This window comes from Syngnathus floridae, chromosome 14 (genome assembly GCF_059516105.1).
Source record: "Syngnathus floridae isolate MCC-2025c chromosome 14, RoL_Sflo_1.0, whole genome shotgun sequence".
Lineage (NCBI taxonomy): Eukaryota > Metazoa > Chordata > Actinopteri > Syngnathiformes > Syngnathidae > Syngnathus > Syngnathus floridae.
Genome location: NC_142426.1, coordinates 9,099,960 through 9,125,898, shown reverse-complemented (window position 1 = coordinate 9,125,898; position 25,939 = coordinate 9,099,960). Strand labels below are relative to the sequence as shown.

The following is a 25,939-nucleotide window of genomic DNA, read 5'->3' as shown; positions in this document are numbered from 1 at the left end:
GGTGGGGTGAGGTGAAGGGGGTCACAGACCGACCGTTTCGCCTTCATAGGGGCGGTGGTAGGGGGACTGGGGGCTTGACTAGCTCGGGTTACCCCTGTGGGTGGGAAGGGGAGAGCAGGATATGCTGTCAGGCCCCCCTAAAAAGCCACGAGTGTTTGGGGTGGCGCTGGTCAACTGCTGCCCTTTACTTTTGAAGCTGGCGGCTTGTGGACGTCCAACATGGGGAAAGGGGTAAGTTTCTTTTTTTCCTCCCTCATTCGTTTGTGAAGATATTTGAAAACAATACGAGTCAGCTGTCAAATTGGTAACACATGCTGACCACATTTGGGTCCAAAATGTGAGCTGCTGCTGCTGTTATTTCGCCTCGACTAAACACTTTTGGCTTGAAAATATTTCTTGCAATAAAACAAGACTTGACTGAAGAGGCCACTCAAACTTTTCATTCACAAACATCAGTGCACATAGAAAAAAATAGCTCATCAATTCAAATCATTTAGTTTTTGACTTTGTTCATGTTTCAACTAGAAGACGTATGGTAGAAAATCCTCTTTTTTTTGCTTTTATATTCATTTAATTATATACTTGGAGTCTCCAAGATTGTAGAAAAGTGTAATCTATCCCTCCAGATGCTGCAGAGATATTTTTATGATCTGTTTGGGGGCTATTTTTTACTCCGTTCAGTTTTCTCTGTTTTCTATTACGTGATTTTATCTATTACATCACATCCGTTGGGGAGGGACTACAAACAAGGTAATGGGTGTGGCCAAACGATTTCGCGAATCCGCCATCTTTGTTACTCGGAGACTTTGGTGGCCGAAACAGCTCAAGGATGCTGAAGTGGAGAGATCAAAATATTCCGTTGTTGGACACACCAATCCACACAACTCATTGCACCGTCCCCCAGTAACAGAACTTTAAAGAAATGCCTGGTCAAATTTCATTTTTCAAGCAGTATTTCCACATCCTGCTTGTTCAAGGATGAATGTTCCAGAAATCATTTTGTCAGTATAGAGAAGGACTCGCCCGAAAGACTTTGTTTCGTTGATGGTTCAGTTACTTCAATCTATGGAAACGACAGACACAGTAAAGCGGTAAGCTTGAGATGACACAAAAATAATGATATTGTGTGTCTGTACACTCGTTTTCATAGCATTACTTTACTCTTTTCACTTCTTGTGGATGTATTTTGTGTAGTTTTATCAGATGAATTGCATCGAAGGTGCTGTATTTTTTGGGGGGAACACAATAATGTGTTAAACGCATTCATTAGCTTCTGGCTAGCGCTAGCATTAGTTTACTTCGTAGCTACGAACAGTCACAGTAGACTATTAACACAACTCACTAATATTCAATGGAAAATCTATAAATATTTGCTGATAAAAAGTCCCAAAATGATGATGATGAACCCATTTAGTGTAATTGTGTTGAAACTTTTTGTACAGGTTGTGAGTCTTATTAAATTGTGCTCTGATTGGGTTAAATCTTTCATTGCAAAAATTGCGCCCAAAATATAAGGAAAAAAAAAGGATGAAACGGATACAAAACATCTGCGGCAGTGATTGCTGGAGGCGGAGCCTGAACATTTTCAATGATTTCCCTTGTGCACTTTCTGAGCTGCTTGTTTCAGAAAGGAAGATAAGACTTGAATAAGCCTTTATTTGTCTTGGATCTGGGAAATTCCACAAGACCGTGGCCTCATTTGGAATGTATGACGTGAATAAAACAAAAGTCTTCATCCAGCATCTGCGCTCACATCAGATGGCTGCTTTATTACAGACGAGAAGAGCATGAACTCAAAGTGGCTGCTTCCATGATAGAACTAGCCACCAAATTTCAAGTGGCCAAGTGAAGCTGCCTTTTCCCCCCCAAAAAAGGGGGCTCTTTCCCGGAAAGTAAATTAGCCCCCCAAAAAAAGCTCCCGATTGCTTTGCTCTAACTTTATTTCCGACACACTTAGCATCTCAGGATGAGATGAGCAAATATCCTTCCCAGTTTGATTTTTATTTGCATAATGACGCAATTGTGTTTTTATCGGTTGCCGTCGGGCCCCATTCCATTTAGCTTTATGGCAGGACAGGAGGGGGTAATCTTGTCGAAGAATTGCTCTGCCAGACACCATTTCGGGCTCTTCGCTGCCGCTTTGGCTCCGTTTGATTACTTTTCCCTCCGTGCCTGTTTTGGGGTGGGTGTGCGGGTGCCATGCGCTTGCAGAGACTGACAGCGGCAGGTGACTTCCGCCTTCCCCTGGTGACGAGATGATTAGCATGCGCCGCAGGCGCTCTTTCACGCGCAAAGTGTGAATGCGCACAAGATGCAAACGTAGAACCGAACTAATCTATTCTTTAAATCCAGGAAATCCGCATAAAAGAAACAAAATGTACACTTAATTTAAAAAAAATTACAATTAATCTGCAAAAAATAATGACATTTAATTTTAGAACTTGTTTAGGTGTTCAGGGTTGTGAAAGATTATTTAAAACATGCTGTGATTTGATCAAATCTTAACACTGTATATGACATATTGGACAAAAAATATTTGGTAAAAAATAGCCATAGGTTCATATTATTTTGAATAAAGACAAAGTACAACCTTTTTACTGGACTGATGATGTCATCTTGGTCTCTGCAGTGTGGCACAAAGAAGAAGAACCGGGATTTAGATGAGCTGAAGAAGGAGGTGGCTTTGGTAAGCTTCTTGACATTCATCAATAGCATTAGCATTTGGTGTTTGAGTTGTATGGAATGCAAAACGTAGCGATCTATAAAATGGTAAATAACATTGATGAAAATCCCCTTGTGGCTGTGGGCGGCATATGCAGACATACTACACTTTTTAATTTTTTTTTTTATTGGTTTGTGTAAAATAGCCACAAAACAGTGAAGTGTCTGGGCTAACAAAAGTAATGCTTGGACGAAAGGTGCTGAATCCGCTGTCGTGGGATTAGCATTTTTAGTCGTATATCAGATGACCGACTCCCAATGGCCGCCACACACAAGCAAGTGCCTTCTTGCTGGGGCTGCTTCATACTCTGACGCTGAATAATTTGTGGGCTACCAGCAGCGTGGGGCGACTCTACGCCTGTGTCAGAAACACCAGCGTGAAATGCGGCCTCACTTCTTCGCCGTCGGTCATCTTATGAAGCGCCACTTGTCAGACGGAGCTTTTTGGCGCAGAAGATCCTGACAAGTGTTGCACTCAGCTTTCGTCAGCCCGCCCTCATCCTCGCTGGCTCTCTGTCAGCGTGATTTTTGCTCGCCGTGTTCAGTACAGCAGACCTTAGGAATGCTTCAGTGACTTTGTGAATTACGTGCAAAAAAAAAAAAAGGGCAAATTCCGAAAGTGCTGTTGACTTATGGCATGATGTGTTTAATAATTGAATAACAAAATAGCTAAATAAAATAGACTACTAAATACAACTAAATCAATGAAGCCATTAATGAAAGTGACTCATTAATACATTTCAACTTTGAAATATTGTTTTCATTTCTGCAACCTGCTACTTTCTTTGACCTTATTAATTATTAGTCAGTGATTAATTATGGAAGGATTTTTTAATGTAATGTTTTTTTTAGTTATTTAATGGAACGTTTGATTATTAAATGGTATTTTAAATTATTCACTGACTTTCACGGTACCGCCGGGCTGTATGTACACCGCTGCTAAAAGCATTGGGCTTTTTTTTTTTTTTTGCAGGATGACCACAAAATCTCAGTGGATGAGCTGTGCAAGCGATATGGACTGGACCCTGCCACGGTACGTACACAAAGACGTACAGTATGTCGAGTGTCCTTGCTCACCTTGGTCGCGTTACCCCTCAATCACCCACAGTTTTTTTTTTTTTTTCTGCGGCTGAGAATGTCGTTAAAAAAATGGTGGCAATGTTCCAGACAGCCAATTGATGTGTTGACACACCAAACCGCAAGCCAAGCGGTCGATGAGATCTCACAAGGATCGTGTGCAAATCAAAGTATGACACATGCCCACACGCACGCACACACAGTGTGAACAAGGCAAAGCTCCATCTTGCGCCTGATTTTTATCGGGTGTCAAAATTAGGACAAAATGTTCAATAAAGTTACATGTGGCAGTTTTACAGTGCGGGCGGGGGGAGGCTGGCAAATGGGCAAGGCACGAGCACGCAACAGAACAGTGGGGGGAAGTATTGATGTATGAATACCTGGCGGTTATACTGTCTTTAAATGAATTTGAAAATGCTCCAAAAAATGGAGCAACTAAAGGCACTTTGATGCAAGGAGAGCCACAGGCGCCGTTTGTTGAATGCTCTAAAAGATACAAAATGCCGTAAGTCACGTCCAGATGCTCACTGCCTTTGCCGCCGCCACAAACCCACAGTTTTCTTGGTCCTCTTGACTCCCGCAGGGCCTCACCAACGCCAAGGCGGCTGAGGTTCTGGCCAGGGACGGGCCAAACGCCCTGACGCCACCGCCGACCACGCCCGAGTGGATCAAGTTCTGCCGCCAACTCTTCGGCGGCTTTTCCATTTTGCTGTGGATCGGCGCCATCCTCTGCTTCCTGGCCTACAGCATTCAGGTGGCCACCGAGGATGAGCCGCCCAACGACAACGTGAGGGCCCCGCCTGTGCCGCATCCACGCCGCGTGCACCTCACAACCATCCGACGCTGTCCGGTACCAAACCTTTTGAACCAGGAAAACAAATTCTCGCTTTACACTCGTTCGGAGGAGGAGCGTGGTTCATTAGGTCAAGGATGAACACCATCATCTGAGGTGGGGTTTTTTGCTCGTTGGTGGTCCTGTAAACAGAAAGGCCTCTGAAAACGCATCCGAGTTATAATGGAGCATCGGTAACAGAAGAATGGAAGACAAGCGTCCCTTACATGGCCGCATTAGCCCGCTTAAATACGCCAGCAAATGGAGCCGAGCAGTCATCCTTTGTGCCTTTTATGGCCGCCGGCCGGCCATTACGCAATCATTATTCAGCATTTAGAGGCGTTGCGTAATGGAGGGCGTCGCACGGGGGGGCGAGGCGAGGCGGATCGGGGGCTGGCGTGCGCGGCGGCGATAACATTAATCTCCCCCTTACGATTGCCATCTCACCACGTTGTGCGGGCGACTCGTGTTCCGCCGCACGCTTCAAAGCCGGCAGCTCTGTCACTTTCCGCGCATGCATAATGCACCGTCCATGAACAGCCGCGCTAGCTCTTAGCGCCAATTAGCGCTAACAAGACATGTGAGCCATAAACACGCCAATGACGGACACTGAGAAATGTCTTCACAGGTTGAGTGTCTAAATACGCAAAGCAAATATTATGCTGGAGAGTCGGACACAAAGTTGCGCCCTGATGGCGTCAGTAAAAACAATTTTTATTCCAATTTATAGGGCAAATTTGTCTTGGAAGTTGCGGTACACTGATTCACTCTTTTCCTCGTGGAATGTTTGACGTTTCCAACTTTTATCAAATGCTCCCTCGTGAGTGCGGCGAAGTAAAAGAGACATTCGGCAGAAGTGTCGGCGGGAAGCCAAAGCCACGAGGCATTTTGCGAGGTAACAAATGTCTTTCCCGCTCCGGTGGATTTGTACACGCCCGCCGAGTGTGTCGTTGCTGTTGGATAAACGTGCGAAAAAGAAAAAACGAAAGGCTGAGGCAAAAATTTCAAGAGGGATTTGATGTTCCGGGACGCTGGCTTCATGAAGGCAGCAGCTGGCTGCCAAAGATGCTCGCTGAAAATATGAGAGGCTTCATGAAAAAGAATCGGCGCCTGGCCAGCGTGTCTCTTCTCGGACTACGTCGTCCAAATGGACTGGAATAGAACATGAGGACTCACTTGCTTGAAAATCTTTTTTCATCAAAGTCTAGATTGAAGCAAGCGTTGGCAGTCCCTCAAAAAAACACAGAGTGGTCAAGATTGAACATTTTCCTGCATGTGGGTCATGTTGGTCGTCATGTCACCGCTGCAAGCTTTCAAGGCAGTGAAAAAAAAAACAATCGACACGCTATCAAAGTTTTGCAGGGGCACGGCGCCCTGCACGAGACAGACCCGTTCTATAAAACGAGCGACGAGAACAATGCCGTATCCATGTCTACTGTTTGCAGCTGTACCTGGGCGTGGTGCTGGCCGCCGTGGTCATCATCACTGGCTGTTTCTCGTACTACCAAGAGGCCAAGAGCTCACAGATCATGGACTCCTTCAAGAAGATGGTGCCTCAGGTGAGCGGCGCCAAGTTCCTCCATTCAGAGAAAGCCGCCTCGCCCGACTCGTGTGTCTTTGGCCGCAGCAAGCCGTGGTGATCCGTGAGGGGCAAAAGATGCAGATTGACGCCGAGCTGGTGGTGCAGGGAGATCTGGTGGAGGTCAAAGGCGGTGATCGCATCCCGGCCGACCTGCGAGTCGTCTCCGCCAGCGGATGTAAGGTGAGGGCGCCGAGCGGACTGGGATTTGACGGCGACAAAATACTTAAGGCAAAAAAAAAAAAAATAAAACTAGGTCCTCCTCTACAGTAGTTGGCGCTATACTGAATCACCATCTTTCAGAAAGGCTGCTTTTTGTTGTCATTGTGTTCAATGAAATTTTATGGATCCAAAGTACTCTAGGTATCGGCGGTGAATACTCAAGGAGTGAATACTCGTAGAGGCATCCGTCTGAAAACAAGTGCATTCAATAAGTTCATTTACTATAATCAACACGAAAATATGATGAACAACCTCACAAAAAAACAAATCTATAAAATTTGCGTCACAAAACCAAACGATACATCTTTCTTTCTGTAGCTTTGCTGCATGTCGCAATTTATTGTTGTGTGACTTTCTCTTTAATACTTGTCACATTTTATCAACAAAACTATTTGTAAACAACCTCATTATCATCATTACTGCTGAGTTATTTGATGCCATTTTTTATTTTTATAGAACAAACGAATTAGTCGTCCTGACACGCTTGTCAACCTTAAATGATGACAGATTACAGCTTTTGTTTTTTTTGACCTGACAAGTGCGTTACCATATGTCACCGTGTCTCCTTCCAAAGGTGGACAACTCGTCTCTGACCGGCGAGTCGGAGCCCCAGACTCGCTCTCCCGACTTCACGCAGGACAACCCTCTGGAGACCCGCAACATCTGTTTCTTCTCCACCAACTGCGTGGAGGGTCAGTAGGCCACATCTGGAGCGGGCAGGCTTGCTCTCACTAGCTACACTTTGCTTTGACTTTATCGGGCAGCGGGGCTTCTTTTTCCATATCTAGACCCAGATTAGACATTTAGCAGGAGGGACTCAAATGTTTCGGTTGTTAGAAAGATCATCTGGGCGGTGCCCTCTGGAACCGCTGTGACGGGTCGATCCCTTGCCCCAGGCACAGCCCGTGGTGTGGCGATCGCCACCGGGGACCGCACGGTGATGGGCCGCATCGCCACGCTGGCGTCGGAGCTAGAGGTGCGGCGCACGCCCATCAACATCGAGATCGAGCACTTCATCCACATCATCACGGGCGTGGCCGTCTTCCTGGGAGTCAGCTTCTTCGTCCTTTCCTTCATCCTGGGCTACACCTGGCTAGAGGCAGTCATCTTCCTCATCGGCATCATCGTGGCCAACGTGCCCGAAGGTCTTTTGGCCACCGTCACCGTGAGTACATGATGTACCTGAAGAGAAAAATGGATTTGTCTGAATTGCGGGGGTTTCTTCATTCGTCGCCTCATAGAGTCGCAGTGTATGCAAATGAGCCACATGCTGCTTCACCAAGTCCAAACACACAATTATGTGATGGCGTGCGGCAGCCAGCCCCGGTGAATTTCAATGACTCGCGCGAATGCGCTTTGATGCATCACGCCGGCATGTCGAACGTGTGCGCCGGTCATATCCAGTATTTATGTCCCAGATGGCCCTCAAACACATCTTGCTCCATCGCTCCTCTTCATCATCTTTCGCTTTCATCCCGCTCTTTCTCCTCCCAGGTGTGCCTCACCCTGACGGCCAAGCGCATGGCCAAGAAGAACTGCCTGGTGAAGAACCTGGAGGCCGTGGAGACGCTGGGCTCCACCTCCACCATCTGCTCGGACAAGACGGGCACGCTGACGCAGAACCGCATGACCGTCGCGCACATGTGGTTCGACAACCAGATCCACGAGGCCGACACCACCGAGGACCAGAGCGGTGGGTAGGAGGGGGGAGGAGTGCGAAACCACCTGCCGAAATTCATCTGTTCAGCGTTCACTCACAGAGCGAGCTGGGCTGCTGCAGTGCACGCCGTCGTGTCGATTAATTGAACTGCAGCAGCAGCAGAGGGGGGGTGCTTGGTGTACGCCGCCTTCCCAGCGGTCCTTGAGTAACATTGGGTGTTTGAAGCATAACAATAAGCTGGCTAACCTGGTGAGAGCCACACACTAACTTGGTTAGTATTTTGCTCAATTGTCAAGGTTTTTGATACCTGTTAGCATCTGGTCTTTTGAATCTTATTTGATGACGTAAAATCAGGTTCACAAATATCGGGTCCTTAACACCCAATGAAAGCAACGAGATGTACTCTAACTGCACACTTAACAAACTGGAGGAATGACAAGTCCCTTAAAAATTGGGAGGCGCATATACAAACTATTGTCCTTACTTTAGAGGCAAAGTAACCTGCTATTTTGTTTGTTGACCCACCAACAGTTAGCATGTTAGCATTTGATCAAGTCGCCTTCGAAGTAGGCCTACAGGTAGTAGCTATCTTACTCAAAGCCATGATTAATGTTTGTAGCGAGTTCATCTTGTTAGCAAGACAGTATTTGATCAATTCTGATTCAAAAGAGTAGCCATATTTAATTTCATGTAAAAAGGAGGGTGACTCATTGATATGAAAGCAGCGGCACACTTGTCAATCCATCTGTCTTTGCAAAAATTCTGCCTCTGAATTCAGCACTGGTGCCGTGAAGTGAAAAATGAATGCAGAGGGTACCCACGCTGAAGTGAAGGTCATTTTCACAGAGATTGCTTCAGAGAAATCATCATACAAATGTTAGAATGGATATAGATTTAAATTGAAAAAAAAGTTCTTGTTACTGACCTGCAGTCCTTCTGTGTTATTGTGTGGGATGTGGCAGCTAGCTGCTAGCATACATATTGCATGACTCCATCATCACAACAACAACAGAGTTTCACACTGCTCCCATCGCCGCTCTACTTGCAGGTTCGTGTTTTGACAAGAGTTCTGCGACGTGGGCGGCATTATCCCGCGTGGCTGCCCTGTGTAACCGGGCCGACTTCAGAGCGGGACAGGAGGAAGTCCCCATCCTGAAGGTGCGCAAACTCTCAACGCACACGACAAAAGTTTCCATTCACGAGTAACGCTTGCACTTGTAGTTTCTGTAGGAATATTTAAGGTGGAACACGGTCCTATTTGTGTGTCATTTGATCCATTCTCATTTGATGTCTGGTTTGATTTGTAACATACGCAAATAAGCACAAATGTTAAACCTTGCACCGCTAGAGCGGGATACTCTTAGCACTTGTCCACACTGACCCTAGCTATTAGTATACTGTCTGTTAGCATGCTATCCTTTGCCTTTTTGCTCAGTGCCAAAGTTAAAACGGCAACGCAAAGTCGTCATCTCAGCCTTCTACTAAAATTGCTTTGCGTAGAACTTTTTCCCCCCGCTCATGAATCTCTCAGAGCTCCACAGGTCTCTGCAGCCAATTAAAAGTGCATAAAAAGCTTCAGTACTTTCACACTCTAATGCAGAGTGTCAGCAGGGAGCAGACGAGCGTTCACAGAACTCTATTATTAGGATCTAAATAGCACTTTAATGGAGCTGCTGCCAGAGTGGACTTTAATTGATTGACATAAGGCTGTAAAAAAACAGCCTCCTCAATAACATGTCATTACATTTTATAAGTACCTTTACATAATTGGCTATGCGGACCATGTATGAATTACAATTAGTCATGTTGCAGAGTTCAGGAAATGGACGACCCCTAGAGTGTTCCTGCTCTGTTCCCTCATCTGGTCACATTATCAAGGGTCCAAGGGTATTTGTTTTTTTGCATTGAATTGGCCACTTTTTGCAAAAAAAGCAACACATTTTTCAATACACAAATATGCAAACAAAAAATCGGTACTGTGAAAATATTTGTGCCTCGTAAAAAGTCCCAAGAGTTATATCATTCAAAGTTTTAGGGTTCTCAAAACGTACCTCCCACCTTTTGTCACACTAAACACACATTTTGCCACATATTTTCAACTAAAATGCGGATGGTAAAATCCTCATTAAATTGCTGTAGCACTTTCTTGCAATGTTAGCATTCCACATTTAGCTTTTTAGCATTTGAGTAATTCCCAATTAGAATAGATTACCCTTCAATCAATGGTGCCACAGGCTTTTCTATACTCAGGTTGCTATCTTGATAAGTTGCATGCTAACTGGTAGCATGTTAGTGTTTGATGAATTCCCATTCCAAACAGTGAATCCCAGGATGGGCCTACCATAACTGCAGCATGCTAGCTGCTAGCATTGTTTGCTACCATGCTTGATTTTATAATTTATCTATTTCTTTTTTGTACATTATGATTATTGTCGAAAATGTCATTCTCGATTCATGTTACCATTGTCGGAAAAGTGCAAGGACAATAAGGCTACAATTCTGGGTGATGCAGATGTGGCTCGCTCAGCTCTACTTTGCATTATTAATGAGCGGCATAATGTGAGTGAACAATACTCTCTGGGGTGCAACTTTAATCAATTAAAGAACACCCGCAGGCAAAAGCTTCCGCTGCACCGTGGCAAAGACAAGCCTCTTTTCTAGCTGAATCGCTAACGTGCGCTTCTGTGTTTCCTGCAGCGGGAGACGACGGGAGACGCATCCGAGTCGGCGCTGCTTAAGTGCATCGAGCTGTGTTGCGGCAGCGTTCCGAAGATGCGAAGCCTCAACGCCAAAGTGGCCGAGATCCCCTTCAACTCCACCAACAAGTACCAGGTATTTTGCGGCAAAAATGAACAGATGAAAAAAAAATTGTTTTGAATTTTAAAAAAATACAATTAAGAATGCCCCTTCCAATTATTATTACCCTGGTTAAAAAATACCTGACGACAACAAGAAAAAAAGAGAAAGGTATGATGTTAGAGTTTTAAAAACTGCTCCAGCAAGCGCAAAGAGGAACTCTTCCTCTCGAGTGTTGGTGTAATCGTAAAACACTAAGAGACGCTCCAGGCCTAAGTAATCGATCTAAGCAGATCAGCCGCGAGGTCCCGCCCACTCGCTTTGATTAACTTTAATGGACGTCATTATTTCATGGTGCTCTTTCCCTCCCGGCGGGGGCTGGGGTGGGGGTGCTTCAAGTAAAATGCGTGTCAAAGTAAATATTTAACATTTAAATCATTCATTTGATTGATGTTTATTTCATTCTGTCGCATGCCGCAGCACCGCAGGAGGACAACGGTGATTTATTGATGCCCTCTAACTGGATCTTGCTGCTCCCCGCCCCGCCCCCACCCCTCCGTCTCTCTCCTCTCTTAAAGCTCTCCATCCATAAAGCAGAGGACAATCCTTCCGGTCATATTCTGGTCATGAAGGGAGCGCCGGAGAGAATCCTGGACAGGTTGGTGCATCAATAATGGATCAATGGCAGACTGGCCTCGACACGTACCGGTGCGCAAAAAGACTGCAAAGCTGACCTGTGTTTGGTCTCGCAAACGGTCGGTGAGGGCAAGCGCTTACCGCCAGCAGACTACCTGCCTGGCCCGACCATGCCTGACCATCAACTTCTGACATGAGAGTCAAACACAGTCAAACTACTCACCGTATATACTAATAAGCATTTGGATATGAATCTTTGCTTGTATGGCTGGCCAATTTTTAAAAATTTTTCTTCAATCACAAATCCAATTGACTGATTTGAATCGGTTTTTGTAATTTGACAATTTCTTTTAGGTTGTGGAAAAGACAGAAATACAAATTTCTTCAATACATAATTGTCTACACCTTCAAATACGTATCCTGAATTTAGAAACACGCTCGGAATTGACTTAAGCGGCCAAAAAGCAGCCAGCAAAACTCCAGATTTGCTGACAGTCTATATTTCACTGTCTCATTAGTAAATGGGTTCTTAATTTTCCCGCAGGTGCAGCACCATCATGCTCCACGGCCAGGAGCAGCCCATGGACGACAACTGGCGAGATGCCTTCCAGAACGCCTACATGGACCTGGGCGGGCTCGGGGAGCGAGTGCTCGGTGGGTCGTGTTTTTGTTACCCGCCGGGGAGGAGATAGATAGCGTCGGGGGGGGCGGGAGGGCGTCCATTATCTTTTATCTTCTCCTCGGCTAAGAGCCAAATGTCCCTCGTAAGAAGCGCGCCGTGTTTATCGCTGCACTTTATCCAAATGAGAAGGCTCGCCGCCTGGACCCACCCGAACGCTGAGGAGACACAAAATGTTGGCGACGCGTTTACAGCGGCCGCAGACGTTCCTCAACTGCAACGTAAATCTATTATATGAAGACTTCAAGGCTACGGCGGACGGACGCCGCCGTTGATTAGTAGCGCAAGAAGTCACACTTTGGATGCAAAATATCGCAATCAATCCCAAAGCCTCAAAGCTTTCACTCGCTCAATATTTCTTGAGTACAATTTTGGGGGTATCGGACCCTTTTTAAAATGGCGTTGTAGGCACACAAGTATTATTTGATAATTATATAATGAGAAAAAAACAACACACACACACACACATATATATATATATATATATAGACACATATTTAATTTAATTAAATGGGCAACATCCATCCATCCATTATCTTTAAAACGTGTTTTTTTTTAAATTAATTTTAGTTTTCGCTATTCAACTGTCTTGTGTGATTTTTTTTTTTGCAGGCTTCTGCCACCAGAACCTGCCGGCGTCTCAGTTCCCCCGAGGGTTCGCCTTCGACTGCGACGAGGTGAACTTCCCCACCGAGAAGCTCTGCTTCCTGGGCCTCATCTCCATGATTGATCCGCCGCGCGCCGCCGTGCCCGACGCCGTGGGTAAATGCCGCTCGGCTGGCATCAAGGTAATTGTTTTTGTCTAGAGACGAAAGCTGTTTCCCGCCGCGTCATTTAAATACTGATGAGAAGCGCTCCTCGGAAACTTCCGGCTGTGTCATCTATCTACATATCATATCCATATAGACGTGTTTGTAGGGCGGCGTGCAAATAAAGATGCGGGCGGACGACGCGTGTTGCATTTAAAGCTCAATCGTAGAAGATTTGCCGCCCAGGTTGGAGGCTTTCTGGGAAGTTGGCACAAATGAAAGTGAAGCGTGTCACTGCGTTTGGTCTGCAAACATTCTGCTACATGTCAGAGGCCTCACCCTGACTGACGGATATTTGTGAGAACCAATGACGGCTGATTCTGGAGGACGCGCTCATACTCCCGAAATTTCAATATACGCGTGTGTGTTCTAGTTTGGGGAGTATGGCGTTATCACAGCACAGCTTCGGCCACACGTTTTTCACCAAAGCACTAACGTTCTTGTGATGGGCCCCGCGGTATCGTACGTGGAATGATGCTGGGACGATGCCGTGCGCTCAGGTGATCATGGTCACCGGCGACCACCCCATCACGGCCAAGGCCATCGCCAAGGGGGTGGGCATCATCTCCGAGGGCAACGAGACGGCGGAGGACATCGCCGAGCGCCTCGACATCCCACTCAGCCAGGTCAACCCCAGGTACCTCGGTTTCAACTTTTTTTCGGCATTTGCCTGGATTTTGCAACGGCGTGCAAGATGAGGACGATCGCAGCCCTCTCTGCCACACAGGGACGCCAAGGCCTGCGTGATCCACGGTTCGGACCTGAAGCACATGAGCTCCGAGTACCTGGACGACCTACTGAAGAACCACACCGAGATTGTGTTTGCCCGCACTTCGCCGCAGCAGAAGCTCATCATCGTGGAGGGATGCCAAAGACAGGTGAGGGAAGGAGGGAATATAAATGTGTCTTATGTTCAGGGTCTTGAACATATTATCTCCCTATTTTTGTTGTTGGAGAGATCCCAATATGTGATTGTGCACATGTCTAGGTGTCCTTGAAGAACTTTTTTACTGCTGAAAATGGCTAAATAAGTAAAGAGTCCCACAAGGAAGAGCTGTTTGCCTTTGTGTGCTAGAAGTGCTCCCGTCCCGTCCATCTGTTCCTATGTTTTGTTTTTCTTGTGTGTTTCTGTTTGTATGTGTGTATGTGTTCCTGTCCATGTTCATTCATGAGGAATATGTCTACTTTCCGTCGGCATCCACATAGAAGGACACAAGATATTCATGAGGATCAGCCCGTGCGCGAGTGTGCGCTAAGGAGCTTGAATGTTGTCGTCTTAGGAAAGCATGTGGCTGCATACCAATGTGGCCGCTCAATGTTAGCGTGTGTGTGTGTGTTGATTGAGAGTCTGTTTTGAATGCACTTGAATGTCTAAACTGGCCATTGCCACCGAAAACAGGTTTGTGTGTGTGTGTCTATTATTTCAGTGTGAGTAGGCAGCGACGAATAGCCGGTTGAGCATACGTAATTGTGTGTACCCGCTATATTTTAATCTATGCCTGTGGCGTCTGTGGGTGAGCACACTTGAGGTCAAGCTCCAATTTCCCTCCGGACTTCCTCTCACTGTGCCCGCCGAATGATTACGACTCAATTCCATTGCTCGTTTAATCTCCCCGGAGACTCTCTCCAAAAGACGTTATTAAGAGGAAAGTGCGTGGGGCTTAAATCATGCCACTTATCTCACACTTCTTGACACTACCCCCACCCTCCCACATTCGGGGGCACCCAGGGGGCCATCGTGGCCGTGACGGGTGATGGCGTCAACGACTCGCCGGCCCTGAAGAAGGCCGACATCGGCGTCGCCATGGGGATCGCCGGCTCAGACGTTTCCAAGCAGGCGGCCGACATGATCCTGCTTGATGACAACTTTGCCTCCATCGTCACCGGCGTGGAGGAGGGTGAGTCAGTCACTCGTGGAAAAGACTTGATTTATAACAATAGTGTCGTCATCACGAAACGGCGTAACTCCAGTCATCGATATTAAAGCATTGCTAGTAATCACGGACCTGACACGATCAGCATCTTCACACAGTTGTCGTTCTTCCTGACCTCAATTCCAAGTTATTTTCACCAAACTGGTCAGCGTAGCGCTCACTTTCAACAAGTTTGCCTTCCGCGCTCCACAGATGGGCTATGCCAAATCGCAAAGCATTTTAGCCTACGTCGCCACGTGTGGGCGGAGCCTTTGACACCAGTTTCAGCAATCGACAACGTTTTGCGTGGGCTGTAAACGTCGCCCTTTAGGCTTTCAAGCACGCGCTTGCTCGGAAACGTAGCAAGCAAGCGGATACGCGGCGCTATTTTACCTCAAGTCACAATCGCGAAACGCTTCTTGGTATATAAAAAAACATCCCAGATGGCTCGGGGATGTCTTGCATGAGCACCGAGCTTGCATATTTATGATCAGGCCTCGCGCACACAGAGGGGACTTTATGCAAACAACAATCCAAAGCGCTCTGAAAGGCGAAGGGGGCCGCCAGAGACTGGTGTTTAATCTAAAGCGGCGGCAGCCGTGGCTAATAAAGTCCCTCCCTGGAGCTGGAGGCAGACGCGTTTTCAATTGACTTCAAGTCCGGAACCCCGGGAAAAAGAAAAGCCGGTCTTGATGATGAGGATCATTGATGCCTCGCTTGTTTCCTGTCCGCAGGGCGGCTGATCTTCGACAACCTGAAGAAATCCATCGCCTACACGCTGACCAGCAACATCCCTGAGATCTCGCCCTTCCTGCTCTTCATCATCGCCAGCGTTCCCCTTCCGCTGGGAACCGTCACCATCCTCTGCATCGACTTGGGCACGGACATGGTGAGTGGCGGCCATCAAAAGAGCAAGCCCTGAAGAGCGGGCTGGGCCCTCTTTTCATGGCCAATGGTCAAAATGGCCGCTTCGCAACAATATGGCTGACTTGCTTTTTTCAATTCAAGCGTGGGGTCTTGTTATCTTTCCGCTTCCACCGCCACTTACGATCGGTTTGTCACACGCGAATCGTTTGCGCTTGTAGTATCGAACGGAATCAAACGTGAACTAACAAACACCAGTCAAGTCTTTCACTTCTTGGCGTGTCTCTTCTCTTTTGTCGACGACGGCTTACGGCCCGCAGACGAGTGGCAACACGACAAGCGCAATGACGACAGCGAAACGCTTTCAACGTGAACGCTAAGTGTCAAGCGCTGGTTTTGTTCCCGTTGTCGCTAATGGAGGTCGCCGCAGAGCCCGCCACTAATCCGTCCCGCTGACAGACAGTATTTGTTCTATTTTCTGGCAGAAAAGGCGTTCAACTTACAGAAGCATTAATGGCGGCTGAGACGATTCCCCCGATTCCCATTTTAGCGGTTGTTCCTCCGCACGCGTGAGAAAAAAAGAAAAGACGAGTTGTGGCAGGTTGTTAGGAGTTTGTCAGCATGTTGCCGTTCAACTCTGCGGCGTCCCATCCGAGGTGTTGTCGGCGACACCTTCTGTGGTTATTCTTAGCGTTTCCTGGCAAAATGCTCATCAAAATGCGGACGATGGCTCACACTTGGATTTAAGAAAGAAAAATCGAGCATCAAATCAGCGTGCGTCCACTTTTTGGGAGGTGACAGCTCGAACCGCAGGTGCCGTCAAACATACGACATCGGCTCGATAGCTTTTATGACACGCAATGCAAATTTCCAATGAAATGTTCTAGCAGTCGTAGATGTGTGAATCCTCCGCCTGCAGGTTCCTGCCATCTCTTTGGCCTACGAGACAGCGGAGAGCGACATTATGAAACGGCAGCCCAGGAACCCCAAAACGGACAAGCTGGTCAACGAGCGACTCATCAGTATGGCCTACGGCCAGATCGGTGCGTACCGGCGACGCTTTGCGGCGTGGATGGAGCAGAGAATGTGTAAGAGTGTGGAAAAGGTGCCCACCTGACGTTGCTGCAGCGCTGCCTATCCATCAAATTCCAAACAATCAAACAGGGCAGACATGGATCTTGTGTGTTGCAGCAAATTGAGCGTAGCCAATGTGAGCGCATCCCACTTCATCTCGGCCTCCTGGGCTGCCTTTCATGTCTACTCTGGCTTGAAATGCAGTCGACGGCACGGGGACAAACTCAAAAGGCTGGCAACATTTCACAAACCTCTCCAAATGGGTCAAAAAAAGGCAGGGCGCCACCGGACGGTGCCAACGACACGGCGCCAACGACACGGCCCAACGATATCCTGTCGCCTCTTTGAGCGCCGCCGACGTAAAAACATTGAAGGTTGATAACGGAACGGGGCCTCCCGGAGTGGACTCTGCGGGAGGTTCTTAAACAGCCTGGCTTGAAATTAAAAGCACTTATTGGCTTTTTGTGGATGCTTCCGGCCGTCTGAAGATCACCCGATCGTTTCTTACACGAGGCGGTGGATTTTGATTTACTAGGAGAGCTTCAGCACTCCCAGAAATGGGCCTCTGGCATAAATGGCTAAATACGACACAAACTAAAGATGAAAGCGGCAAGAATGTTCTCAAAAGGTGTCAGACGTAGCATCTTTCTCGCAACGCTGACCGATGACGTTCCATTCTCGATACTCTGAAGATTCTAAATGGGTTAAGTGGAATCAGTTGATTACATTTTGCTCATTTCAATTATTCCCCCCGCTTTTCATCAGTGCGATGCCGCCGGAACTTTTTTTTTTTTCTTTTTAAATGAGCAGAATTTCTATTAGTGCTCACTCGCTCAGTGGCTGGCGCTGGCTCCGGCGCCGGCGGTTTCCCCCTCAAATCAGTTTGCTGAAGAGCGTCTGCCAAATGATGACATGAAAATGCATCATTGCACACTCTGATGAGGCTGACGAACTGAAGCTCGGCTCGCTTCATTGGCCGCACCTGAAAAATCCCACGCTAGCATTCTTGGATGTTTTGACTGTGTCTGGCACAACCACATTGCCACAAATTTGCTCTCCTCTAAACTGTGTTTTTAAAAAATAAAAATAAATCAACATAGACCAGAAAAAAAGTATTCTTGGGCGGGCTGCATTTCTTCACAACTTGAGGTCTGTCTCTTTTTGTGTCATCAGGTATGATTCAGGCTCTGGCCGGCTTTTTCACTTACTTTGTCATCTTGGCTGAGAATGGCTTCCCGCCGATGTCGCTGCTTGGCATCCGCATCGACTGGGATGACCGCATGTTCAACGACTTGGAGGACTTTTATGGGCAGCAGTGGGTGAGGACCCCTCAAGCACGAACGCAAGCACGCCTGCACGCACGCCACCGCATTAATAAGTGCCGTCGGCTTTCCTCAGACCTACGAGCAGAGGAAGATTGTGGAGTTCTCGTGCCACACGGCCTTCTTCTCCAGCATCGTGGTGGTGCAATGGGCTGACCTCATCATTTGCAAGACCAGGAGGAACTCGCTCTTCCAGCAGGGCATGAGGTGAGCTCTAAGCTCAGGCTCAGGTTGGAAAATCTGACAAATCTTGCGCAGGTGTGTGTGGCTGGAAACAAATTCAAAAGGCAGGTCGAGTTCAAGACCGAAGATAAAGCCTCGGCGGAGACAGAATGGAATCAAAGCCTCGGCAGAGACTCGTTGGACCAGAATGGATTCATTGATGTTGTGTTGCGATGATCCGTCCACAGGAATAGGATCTTGATCTTTGGCCTGTTCATTGAGACGGCTCTGGCAGCGTTCCTCTCTTACTGCCCCGGAATGGACGTGGCCCTGCGCATGTACCCGCTCAGGCAGGCCACCCGTTTGAATACAAGCGCCATTTTGCCCTTGTCATTGTTGACTTGAATTCCTCCTCTCTCGCTTCCCCAGGATCGGCTGGTGGTTCTGCGCCTTCCCGTACAGTCTTCTGATCTTTGTCTACGACGAAGTTCGTAAATTAATTTTGCGGAGGAACCCCGGAGGTAAGTGTGCTTATTAGCCAGAGAGCCAGATGAAACGCTTTCCCGGCCGGCCTCTTTGTCTTGTTCATAAAGCAGCCCGAGAGTAAATTGCGTCGGACTCGCTTGTCGAGAGCCGTGAGTGGCAATTTTCCCGCCAGAGCGACTTTGCGGCGTCTCTCGTCCCGGCTCAGCCTTGTGATTTTGATCAAAACAAACATCCTGGCGTATCGAGAGATATTAGCAAGCAATCAGAAAGGCCCTCCTGAAATTGCCTCGCTTTTGTTTTTTTAATCCAGCCCCCGAAGCCACCTTCCCATGACAATGTGAAATTTGGTAGGCATATCTTAGAAATCCAAACCTGAAAAGTCTGACATGTTGGTTTGGAGCAGTCATTTTGGGGTCATTTCAAGGGCTCCTTGTCTTAGAGGATTATATTCTTTTCTAGTTGTGTCTATCATGAGTAGACCCACAAAAAAGTTTCAAACATCCGTGCCCAAACACATGTAGTGTTTTGAAACGGAAGTTTTAGGCTCATTTCTAGTGCTCCGTCAATCCCTAGACATTTTGTCCTGTGATACTCAAAAAAAAAAAAAACAGATGATAACATGAAATTTCATAGCAAAGTGTATCATGACTAGACCTGGTCTTTCATTTTGGTTTCAAGCAGCAAATTTTGAACACCAAATGACAACGCCGCAGTGTCCCAACGTGGACTTCATTTGTGCGCGTTTATCAAGTTGAAACTCGCAAGTTTGCACGTCGAGTGCCGTTTTGTCTGTAATCAAACGCCCCAGACAAACCGTAATCATTTCAAATGCTGTGGAAACCTCAGTGAAGAATTATTCAGCACTCAGACACCTTAGTTCCCGGCGCCGGGGCGGCCTGAGGTCTCCTCATGAATAAAATATGGCCCTCATAATAACTCTGGAGTGACAATATTCGAGTCAATATCAATACAAAACGAAAATGCCGGCTATCCGTGTTGAAAGGGAAAAAAATGCAAATTGTACCATTTGCATCGCTATAAAAATAAAAGACTGAAAGGGCGAGCCGGCTGATGTCGTTACTGACAAGTACTTCTCAGAGAGTAAATGCAAAAATAGCTTGTGTCCCGTGTCATTAATAATCATTGACGAGGCCCGGTTGAGTTATAGCTAACTGCACTCCACTCAAAACAGCTCAAATCTGGTTTTGGGAGGACGCTTTATTGTTGTAAAATGGCCGCTTTTTTTAGTAGCAATCTTAACATTTTACTCTCGTAAAATGTAAAGACACAGGAAGTCAGCCTTTTTGGGTTTATTTGAGGCTTTCTAATTCAAAACTTGGCTTATCAATTCCAAACCAAGCGTTGATCACCGCTGGCGGCTTTGAAGCCATCTGATTGTTTTTGTGATAAATTAAAAAAAAAAAATCCTGCAATGAGTTGACCAACGCTTGCCTGCCGGCCGTGTTTACGTTCTAATCCGGCCCCGCCGCAGGAAACAGATTACGCTTGTCAACAGCGCAGGGAGCAAAATAACGAGAGAGGAAATTACGCGGCGCCCGATGAAGAGTTACGAAGACTGTGAACAATGGATCAAAATTTGCCGGGACGTTGACGGCACGGGTCACAATAACAATTGATGGTGACAGTTAATCTTCTCTGTTAATGCGCGTGTCACGGCCGGCTGATCGGTGCGTCTGGAGAGTTACGAGCCGATTCATTTGCAGAAACAAAAAGCGCCGTCAGTGAATGCCAAAGAGGATATGAAGGCTTGCTTTCTTCTTTTTTTTTTTTTTGCTTTGCTTTTGTTTTGACGCTGCCGCCTCTGTGTTTCTTGTCTTGCAGGCTGGGTGGAGCAGGAGACTTACTATTAGCATTCACAAGGCGTCAGCGTCCAAGTCCAAGAGTGAGTGAGTTTGTCTGTCTGAAGCAGTATTTGCATGGAACGGATGACAAATATAATTAGCCTGAAATGATCAGTTTGTCTGTCTGAAGCAGTGTTTGCATGCATCAGATGACAAATATAATTAGCCTGAAATGATCAGATGCTAATAATCGCCACTGAATTTAGGCTTTTGAGTGTTTGTACCAAAAAATGGGACACCGAGATTCGTCAATGTATCATCTGCTTGGCTGGAGATTGGTTGCCAAATAAAAAAAATCACACAAAACTCATTCTTTGGAAGTATAAATATACATTACAAAAAAATGGAACACTGGGATTCGTCAATATATCAGGTTCTGCTTGGCTGGGGACTGGTTGCCAAATAAAACAAATTACACAAAACCTAACTCTTTTTTTTAAGTATAAATAATCATTGTTCAGTGGGATTTATGAAATGAAGAAATAAGTCTTCGAGAAAAGCAACATTGAATATTTTTGTAAAACAAAATTAATTTCCTTTTGTACTATGTATTGTACTATTTTTGTTCACATTGTTTAAAACCTAGGGATCTATGTTATTATTATAATATTATTATTGTTATTATTATTATTGTTATTATTATTATTATTATTATATGCTGTTAAAAAAAACACGTTACGTCACTTCCTCCACGTAACGTCACTTCTGCTCTGTACGTCAAAACATGGCGCTGCTACTAAGGTCAGTATGTTTGTTTTCTCTCAGTGGAGATTTATTGAGACTTTTTGTCGGTATTAAAATGACCACGAGACGTCACAACAGCAGAGTTTCGTTGCGTCGGAGTAGAATCTTTCCAGCGTGTTCTGTTCGTTTTGACAGGGGAGAAATTATCGCGACTTAGAGCTAGCTTGCTAACGCTAACAACGTTAGCGCTTGACCAAAGTGCGTGTTGTAGCTTCTCGAAGCATAAACACGGGTTTTTGTTCGAATATGTTGGTTTTTCTTTACCGTCGAATGTGACCATTAGTGTTTAATGTTATCCGTTAAGCGTTACATCTTTTGTTTATCTCGAAGTGGTTTGTCCTTCAGTGAACCCGCATCGAGGTAATCCCACCTGCCAAAACGGCCACTGTGACATGATACAAAAACAGAAATACGAAACAAGGATGTGTGACGAAAAGACGGAAGACCGGAGAGTCTGTTAATACTTAGAAAGCAAGGGTGAATGAAGAATTTTGAAAGGAAACAAGTAGGTAAGGAAGGAAGGAAGGAAGGAAGGAAGGAAGGAAGGAAGGAAGGAAGGAAAGATAATAGGATTGTATGAAAGGTTGAAAGGAAGCAGCTAACCTCCATTTTCAGGGTTCAAACAAAGTCAGCTTGCACTGAAACGGACTCATAAACTCTTGTAACCCAAATTTGAAACTTGAAAACTAAGCCTGGCTTTAAACCGTAATTGCAAACTCTAACCTGGCTTGAAATGTCAACCCTGACTTTAAAATGTTAGTGACTTAGCGAGCCACTTCAAACACACAGTCTGTACTTTGAACGCCATTGTCTCGATGACCAACTTTGACCTGTGAGTTACTTCCAAAGTTACTTTCTTAGCTCAGATTAGACTGTCATGCAGGTCATTGATGTGTTTAGATAGATGTCAGGTTTCTAGGCAACCTTTCAGGGATTTGTTTAACTTGCTGTTAGCTGTTGTATCGCACAGCAACATGAAATTGATGGCTACCATTTTGAAATGTAACTCTTGTGTACAGGACGTTGGCCCGTCAGGGCTTGTCCGCCTCCAGGCCGCGCTGCAGTGTCCTCTACGTCAGGCAGTACGTACGCTAATCAGCAAACGCAAGCATGAAGTTCAATACGTTGCATGTCTTCAATGTCTCTTGCGGTTTCAGTGCTGCTCCAATGGGAACCACCGCCAAGGAAGAGATGAACAAGTTTTGGGCCAAAAATACCAGATTGAACCGACCCATGTCGCCTCACCTCACCATTTACAAGTATGACAATATGTGGTAGTTATTGAACATGGGACAGGATTTATAACTGATGCAGGGGTCACCAAGTCGGGTTCCGGAGAAGAAAATAATGACTTGTTTTTTAAAAAATAGATGTTTTTGTGAAAAAAAAATGTACGTTTGTCTCTAAAACAAGATTTATGTTCCCTTGAGAACTTTTTGAAGACTGCTTTTAAAGGTGCTACTATCTGACTGTCAGATGACCATTGTGAAGCTTTTAATATATATATTTTTTTCTTCACCCCCTCACCCCCCAGATGGTCGGTCCCCATGATGTTGTCCATCACACACAGAGGAACCGGGGTGGGCCTCAGTGGAGGTAACGCATCTTATTAGTTTGATTGTGTCTTCCGCCCACGCTTACACGACTTCTTCGTGACCCCCAAACATTGACACCAGGAGAAATCTACTCTTGGCTGTCAATCGCTGCAGCGTGCGCACTCAAAATAAAATTCCTCGGCTATTTGTATTATGCGTGCCGAAGCGAGCTGGCGATGAAAACAGCTTGCCGTCGCGCATGGACAGCGGCGTCGGCGCTGATCTCTGCCCGCGTTGGATTCCGTTTGATTTGCATGCTGATGGCTTCTCGAAAAGGTCAGCCAGCTCGTCTGCCAATCGGGGAGACAAATTCACTTGGCGAGTGTGCTCGCCCGTCTGGCCGTCAAAGCGCAAACGCACACAAAACACTCTTTGATGAAAGCATCGCAAGGCATCCGCTTGCTTTTCTTCGTCGCATCGATTGATTTTTGTGACGTATTTTGCTTTTAAATTGCAAGAAACAGTCCAAATCTTAGAAACAGGACGTTAATACTAAAGCGGGCGGGGCTTCACCTTGCCGCAACATTAGCGTCCTTGATGTGATTGATATGCTTTAGTTTTCCTTGCCGTGTGTCCCCAACACGCCTCTGTCCGAACGAAAGGAAAAAAGAAGCCCTTTGAAATATTGACACAAGCAAGCAGTGTGTTTTTTCCTCATAGATCTTCTGGCAAAGAAGAAGAATGTCACGGCGTGACATGTATTGATTTGCGGCTCATTTTCCTCGTGAATGACTTGTTTATACCAGCCTGGATTGTATGGAGATCAATAACGCGGCTGTCTCTTTGGTCTCGGCCGGCAGCTATTTCCGCCTTCGCCGTGGCCGCTCTGCTCCTGCCCGGCAGTTACGCGGACTACCTGGATCTGGTCCACTCGCTTTCCGTCGGCCCCGTCCTCATCGGCCTGGCCAAGGTGGCCCTCGCCTTCCCTGTCTCCTTCCACACCTTCAACGGAATCCGACATTTGGTGAGCAAATTACACAGGGGAATTAGATTTTTTTTTCATTCTTTGTGAAAGCCACTTTTCAAAATGGATCAAATGAATTGATGCCCTTGAATGTTTTACATCCAATGCGCCATCCAGTTTGTTTTCAGAACAATACCAGTAGATGTCAATGCTAATGATATTAATTCCTACTACTTTGGATGCACACTTGAAATGATTCCATGTGAATATATCCTTGAAATAGTTACACAAAAATGGTGGCAATATTTCGAGTTTTCATTTTTGCATAGCTCAAGAATCTTTCAAGTCATAAGCCTTGTTAGTCTTTTTCCTGTCTTTCTTTCTTTCTTTTGAATGTCATCTGTGCGCCAAACGGTCAGCCATTGTTGACCTCTGCACTCGAGTTGACTTCATTACATGCACGCGTGCACAAACCTGCTGAGAGCGCCAAAGCGCTCTCCTTTGCTTGCCACTCGAGCTCCTTAGGAGGGCGAGGCGCTGCGTATTTGCACAAACACCTTCTTGAATCTCAAGTCCAGGCATTGCAGAGCCGCGCCATCCTTTTCCCACGCGCCCGTCTATCTCTCCAACAGAGAGAAAGGCCGGCCGACACTTTGATGAATGGCGCCTGTGCTCTTGTGACGCAGCCAAAGCTCAAGTGTTTTTCTTCAATTATTACTAAAATGCCGCACCGCAATCTTGCGGCGCAGTCGAGCGCTCCAACGAGGAGGAGAAAAGCCTCCTTTTATTTAAGCAAAATGGCCACTATACAATTGTGCACTCGATTTTCAACACACACTTTTATTGCTTCAGCGTGTGTGTGTTTTTGTTTCTGCAAGCCCCTTTGTTATTTTTCATACTTATCAAATTTGACATTTTAAGCGAAACAACAGTGGAACCTCCAAGTTCAAGCAAAATCTGCTGCATTTATGTACAGTTTTTGAAACCACTTTCCTTCACGGGATACTGAACGGAGAATACAAAGCTTGCACGATATTAACAGGACAAAAGGAAACTTGACTCATAAGCAGAACTCGATGAAATGGCCTTCAAATACCACAGCGATAAAAATCTCCCCTTTGCCAAGTAAGGAAATGGCAGTCATTTTAAAAGAAAAAAAAAAAAAAAACCTCAGTTTGTTAATAGGCAACAATTCAGCGTCATGAAAAGAGCCGTCAAGCGTCACAACTGATGTTCGCAGCTCTTAAGCAGCCGCCTCGGGTCAAACGTTTCCAACGCGCATCAAAATCAAAACAGACGACATGCCTCCCTTCCAGCCTTTCTTCTCTTGTCACCTTCTTCTTCTCTTTACGTGCACTGTATGGTGATGTCGAGGACAAAGCAAAGCCCATCATTTTCAAACGCACATATGTATTTGACTTTTCCGGAAACGTCGGTTGGACTTTGGAGGTTCTACTCCGTACGCCGTTGTGGTGTTTTCCGTGCTCAGCTATTTCTCTGTCTTTATTTTTTTCACCCCTCTTTCTCTTCCCTCTATCACCCCAAACTTTAAGTGGTGGGATCTGGGCAAAGGCTTCAAAATTCCCCAAGTGTACCGCAGCGGCTACACCGTCATCGGCCTGTCCGTCATCACCGCCATCTGCGCCGCCACGCTCCTCTGAGCTCACGACGCCAAAGCCGAGTGCAAAGTGTTTTTGTATGTTCTGAACAAAAAAAAAACAAAACAATAAAGAGTTCCGTATGATGTATGTATGGCCCGACAATGTCTTGTCACTTTTTTACGGCGCAAAACGGATCTTCTCGACTTCTTTCCGTGTGAATATCTCAAGTCTGTTTTTCAGCCTCTATTCGATTTTTGACACTTTGGGTTCTTTCAGTACATGTTGGCAACGTAGCAAACATTCAACCTTTCCCGCCAAATTTCCAACTTTCTTACTTTGATACATTGTCCATTTCCGATCTTTCTCCAAAAAAATCAAATCGGAGCTTCTGCTTGGACTTC

The 25,939-nt window shown here is 46.2% G+C and overlaps 2 protein-coding genes across 3 annotated transcripts; both read left to right on the top strand.

The window, feature by feature from the left end:
* Positions 1-94: 94 nt before the first annotated feature.
* On the top strand, positions 95-21,000 carry atp1a2a (ATPase Na+/K+ transporting subunit alpha 2a). Of its 2 annotated transcripts, XM_088396504.1 has the most exons (25): positions 96-231; positions 2,630-2,686; positions 3,695-3,754; positions 4,382-4,585; positions 6,076-6,189; positions 6,258-6,392; positions 7,006-7,123; positions 7,328-7,596; positions 7,926-8,124; positions 9,140-9,249; positions 10,789-10,923; positions 11,466-11,545; positions 12,068-12,177; positions 12,815-12,990; positions 13,512-13,648; positions 13,739-13,889; positions 14,741-14,909; positions 15,659-15,813; positions 16,708-16,831; positions 18,036-18,181; positions 18,261-18,391; positions 18,595-18,696; positions 18,776-18,867; positions 20,675-20,735; positions 20,901-21,000. In XM_088396504.1, the coding sequence occupies exons 1-24, from the start codon at positions 220-222 to the stop codon at positions 20,701-20,703; spliced, it is 3,015 nt and encodes a 1,004-aa protein (XP_088252630.1). In that variant the 5' UTR covers positions 96-219; the 3' UTR covers positions 20,704-20,735; positions 20,901-21,000. The 2 variants fall into 2 exon arrangements, with proteins under 2 accessions (XP_088252631.1, XP_088252630.1); XM_088396505.1 differs by lacking the exons at positions 18,036-18,181; positions 18,261-18,391; positions 18,595-18,696; ... (1 more) ...; positions 20,675-20,735; positions 20,901-21,000 and adding an exon at positions 16,980-17,002 and having other exon boundaries at positions 95-231; positions 16,708-16,876.
* Positions 21,001-21,373: 373 nt separating this feature from the next.
* sdhc (succinate dehydrogenase complex, subunit C, integral membrane protein) lies at positions 21,374-25,685 on the top strand. The gene is made up of 6 exons (XM_088396517.1): positions 21,374-21,435; positions 22,458-22,520; positions 22,596-22,697; positions 22,973-23,034; positions 23,834-23,997; positions 25,491-25,685. The coding sequence occupies exons 1-6, from the start codon at positions 21,419-21,421 to the stop codon at positions 25,596-25,598; spliced, it is 516 nt and encodes a 171-aa protein (XP_088252643.1). The 5' UTR covers positions 21,374-21,418; the 3' UTR covers positions 25,599-25,685.
* The last annotated feature ends 254 nt before the right edge of the window (positions 25,686-25,939 follow it).

Excerpts from the sequence above, each read along its gene's own strand:
- sdhc (XM_088396517.1), top strand. Across the intron at positions 22,521-22,595 it reads AGTGTCCTCTACGTCAGGCA|TGCTGCTCCAATGGGAACCA; the intron begins GTACGTACGCTA and ends TTGCGGTTTCAG. Across the intron at positions 23,035-23,833 it reads CGGGGTGGGCCTCAGTGGAG|CTATTTCCGCCTTCGCCGTG; the intron begins GTAACGCATCTT and ends CTCGGCCGGCAG.
- atp1a2a (XM_088396504.1), top strand. Across the intron at positions 18,392-18,594 it reads CTCTTCCAGCAGGGCATGAG|GAATAGGATCTTGATCTTTG; the intron begins GTGAGCTCTAAG and ends ATCCGTCCACAG. Across the intron at positions 18,697-18,775 it reads CTGCGCATGTACCCGCTCAG|GATCGGCTGGTGGTTCTGCG; the intron begins GCAGGCCACCCG and ends TCGCTTCCCCAG.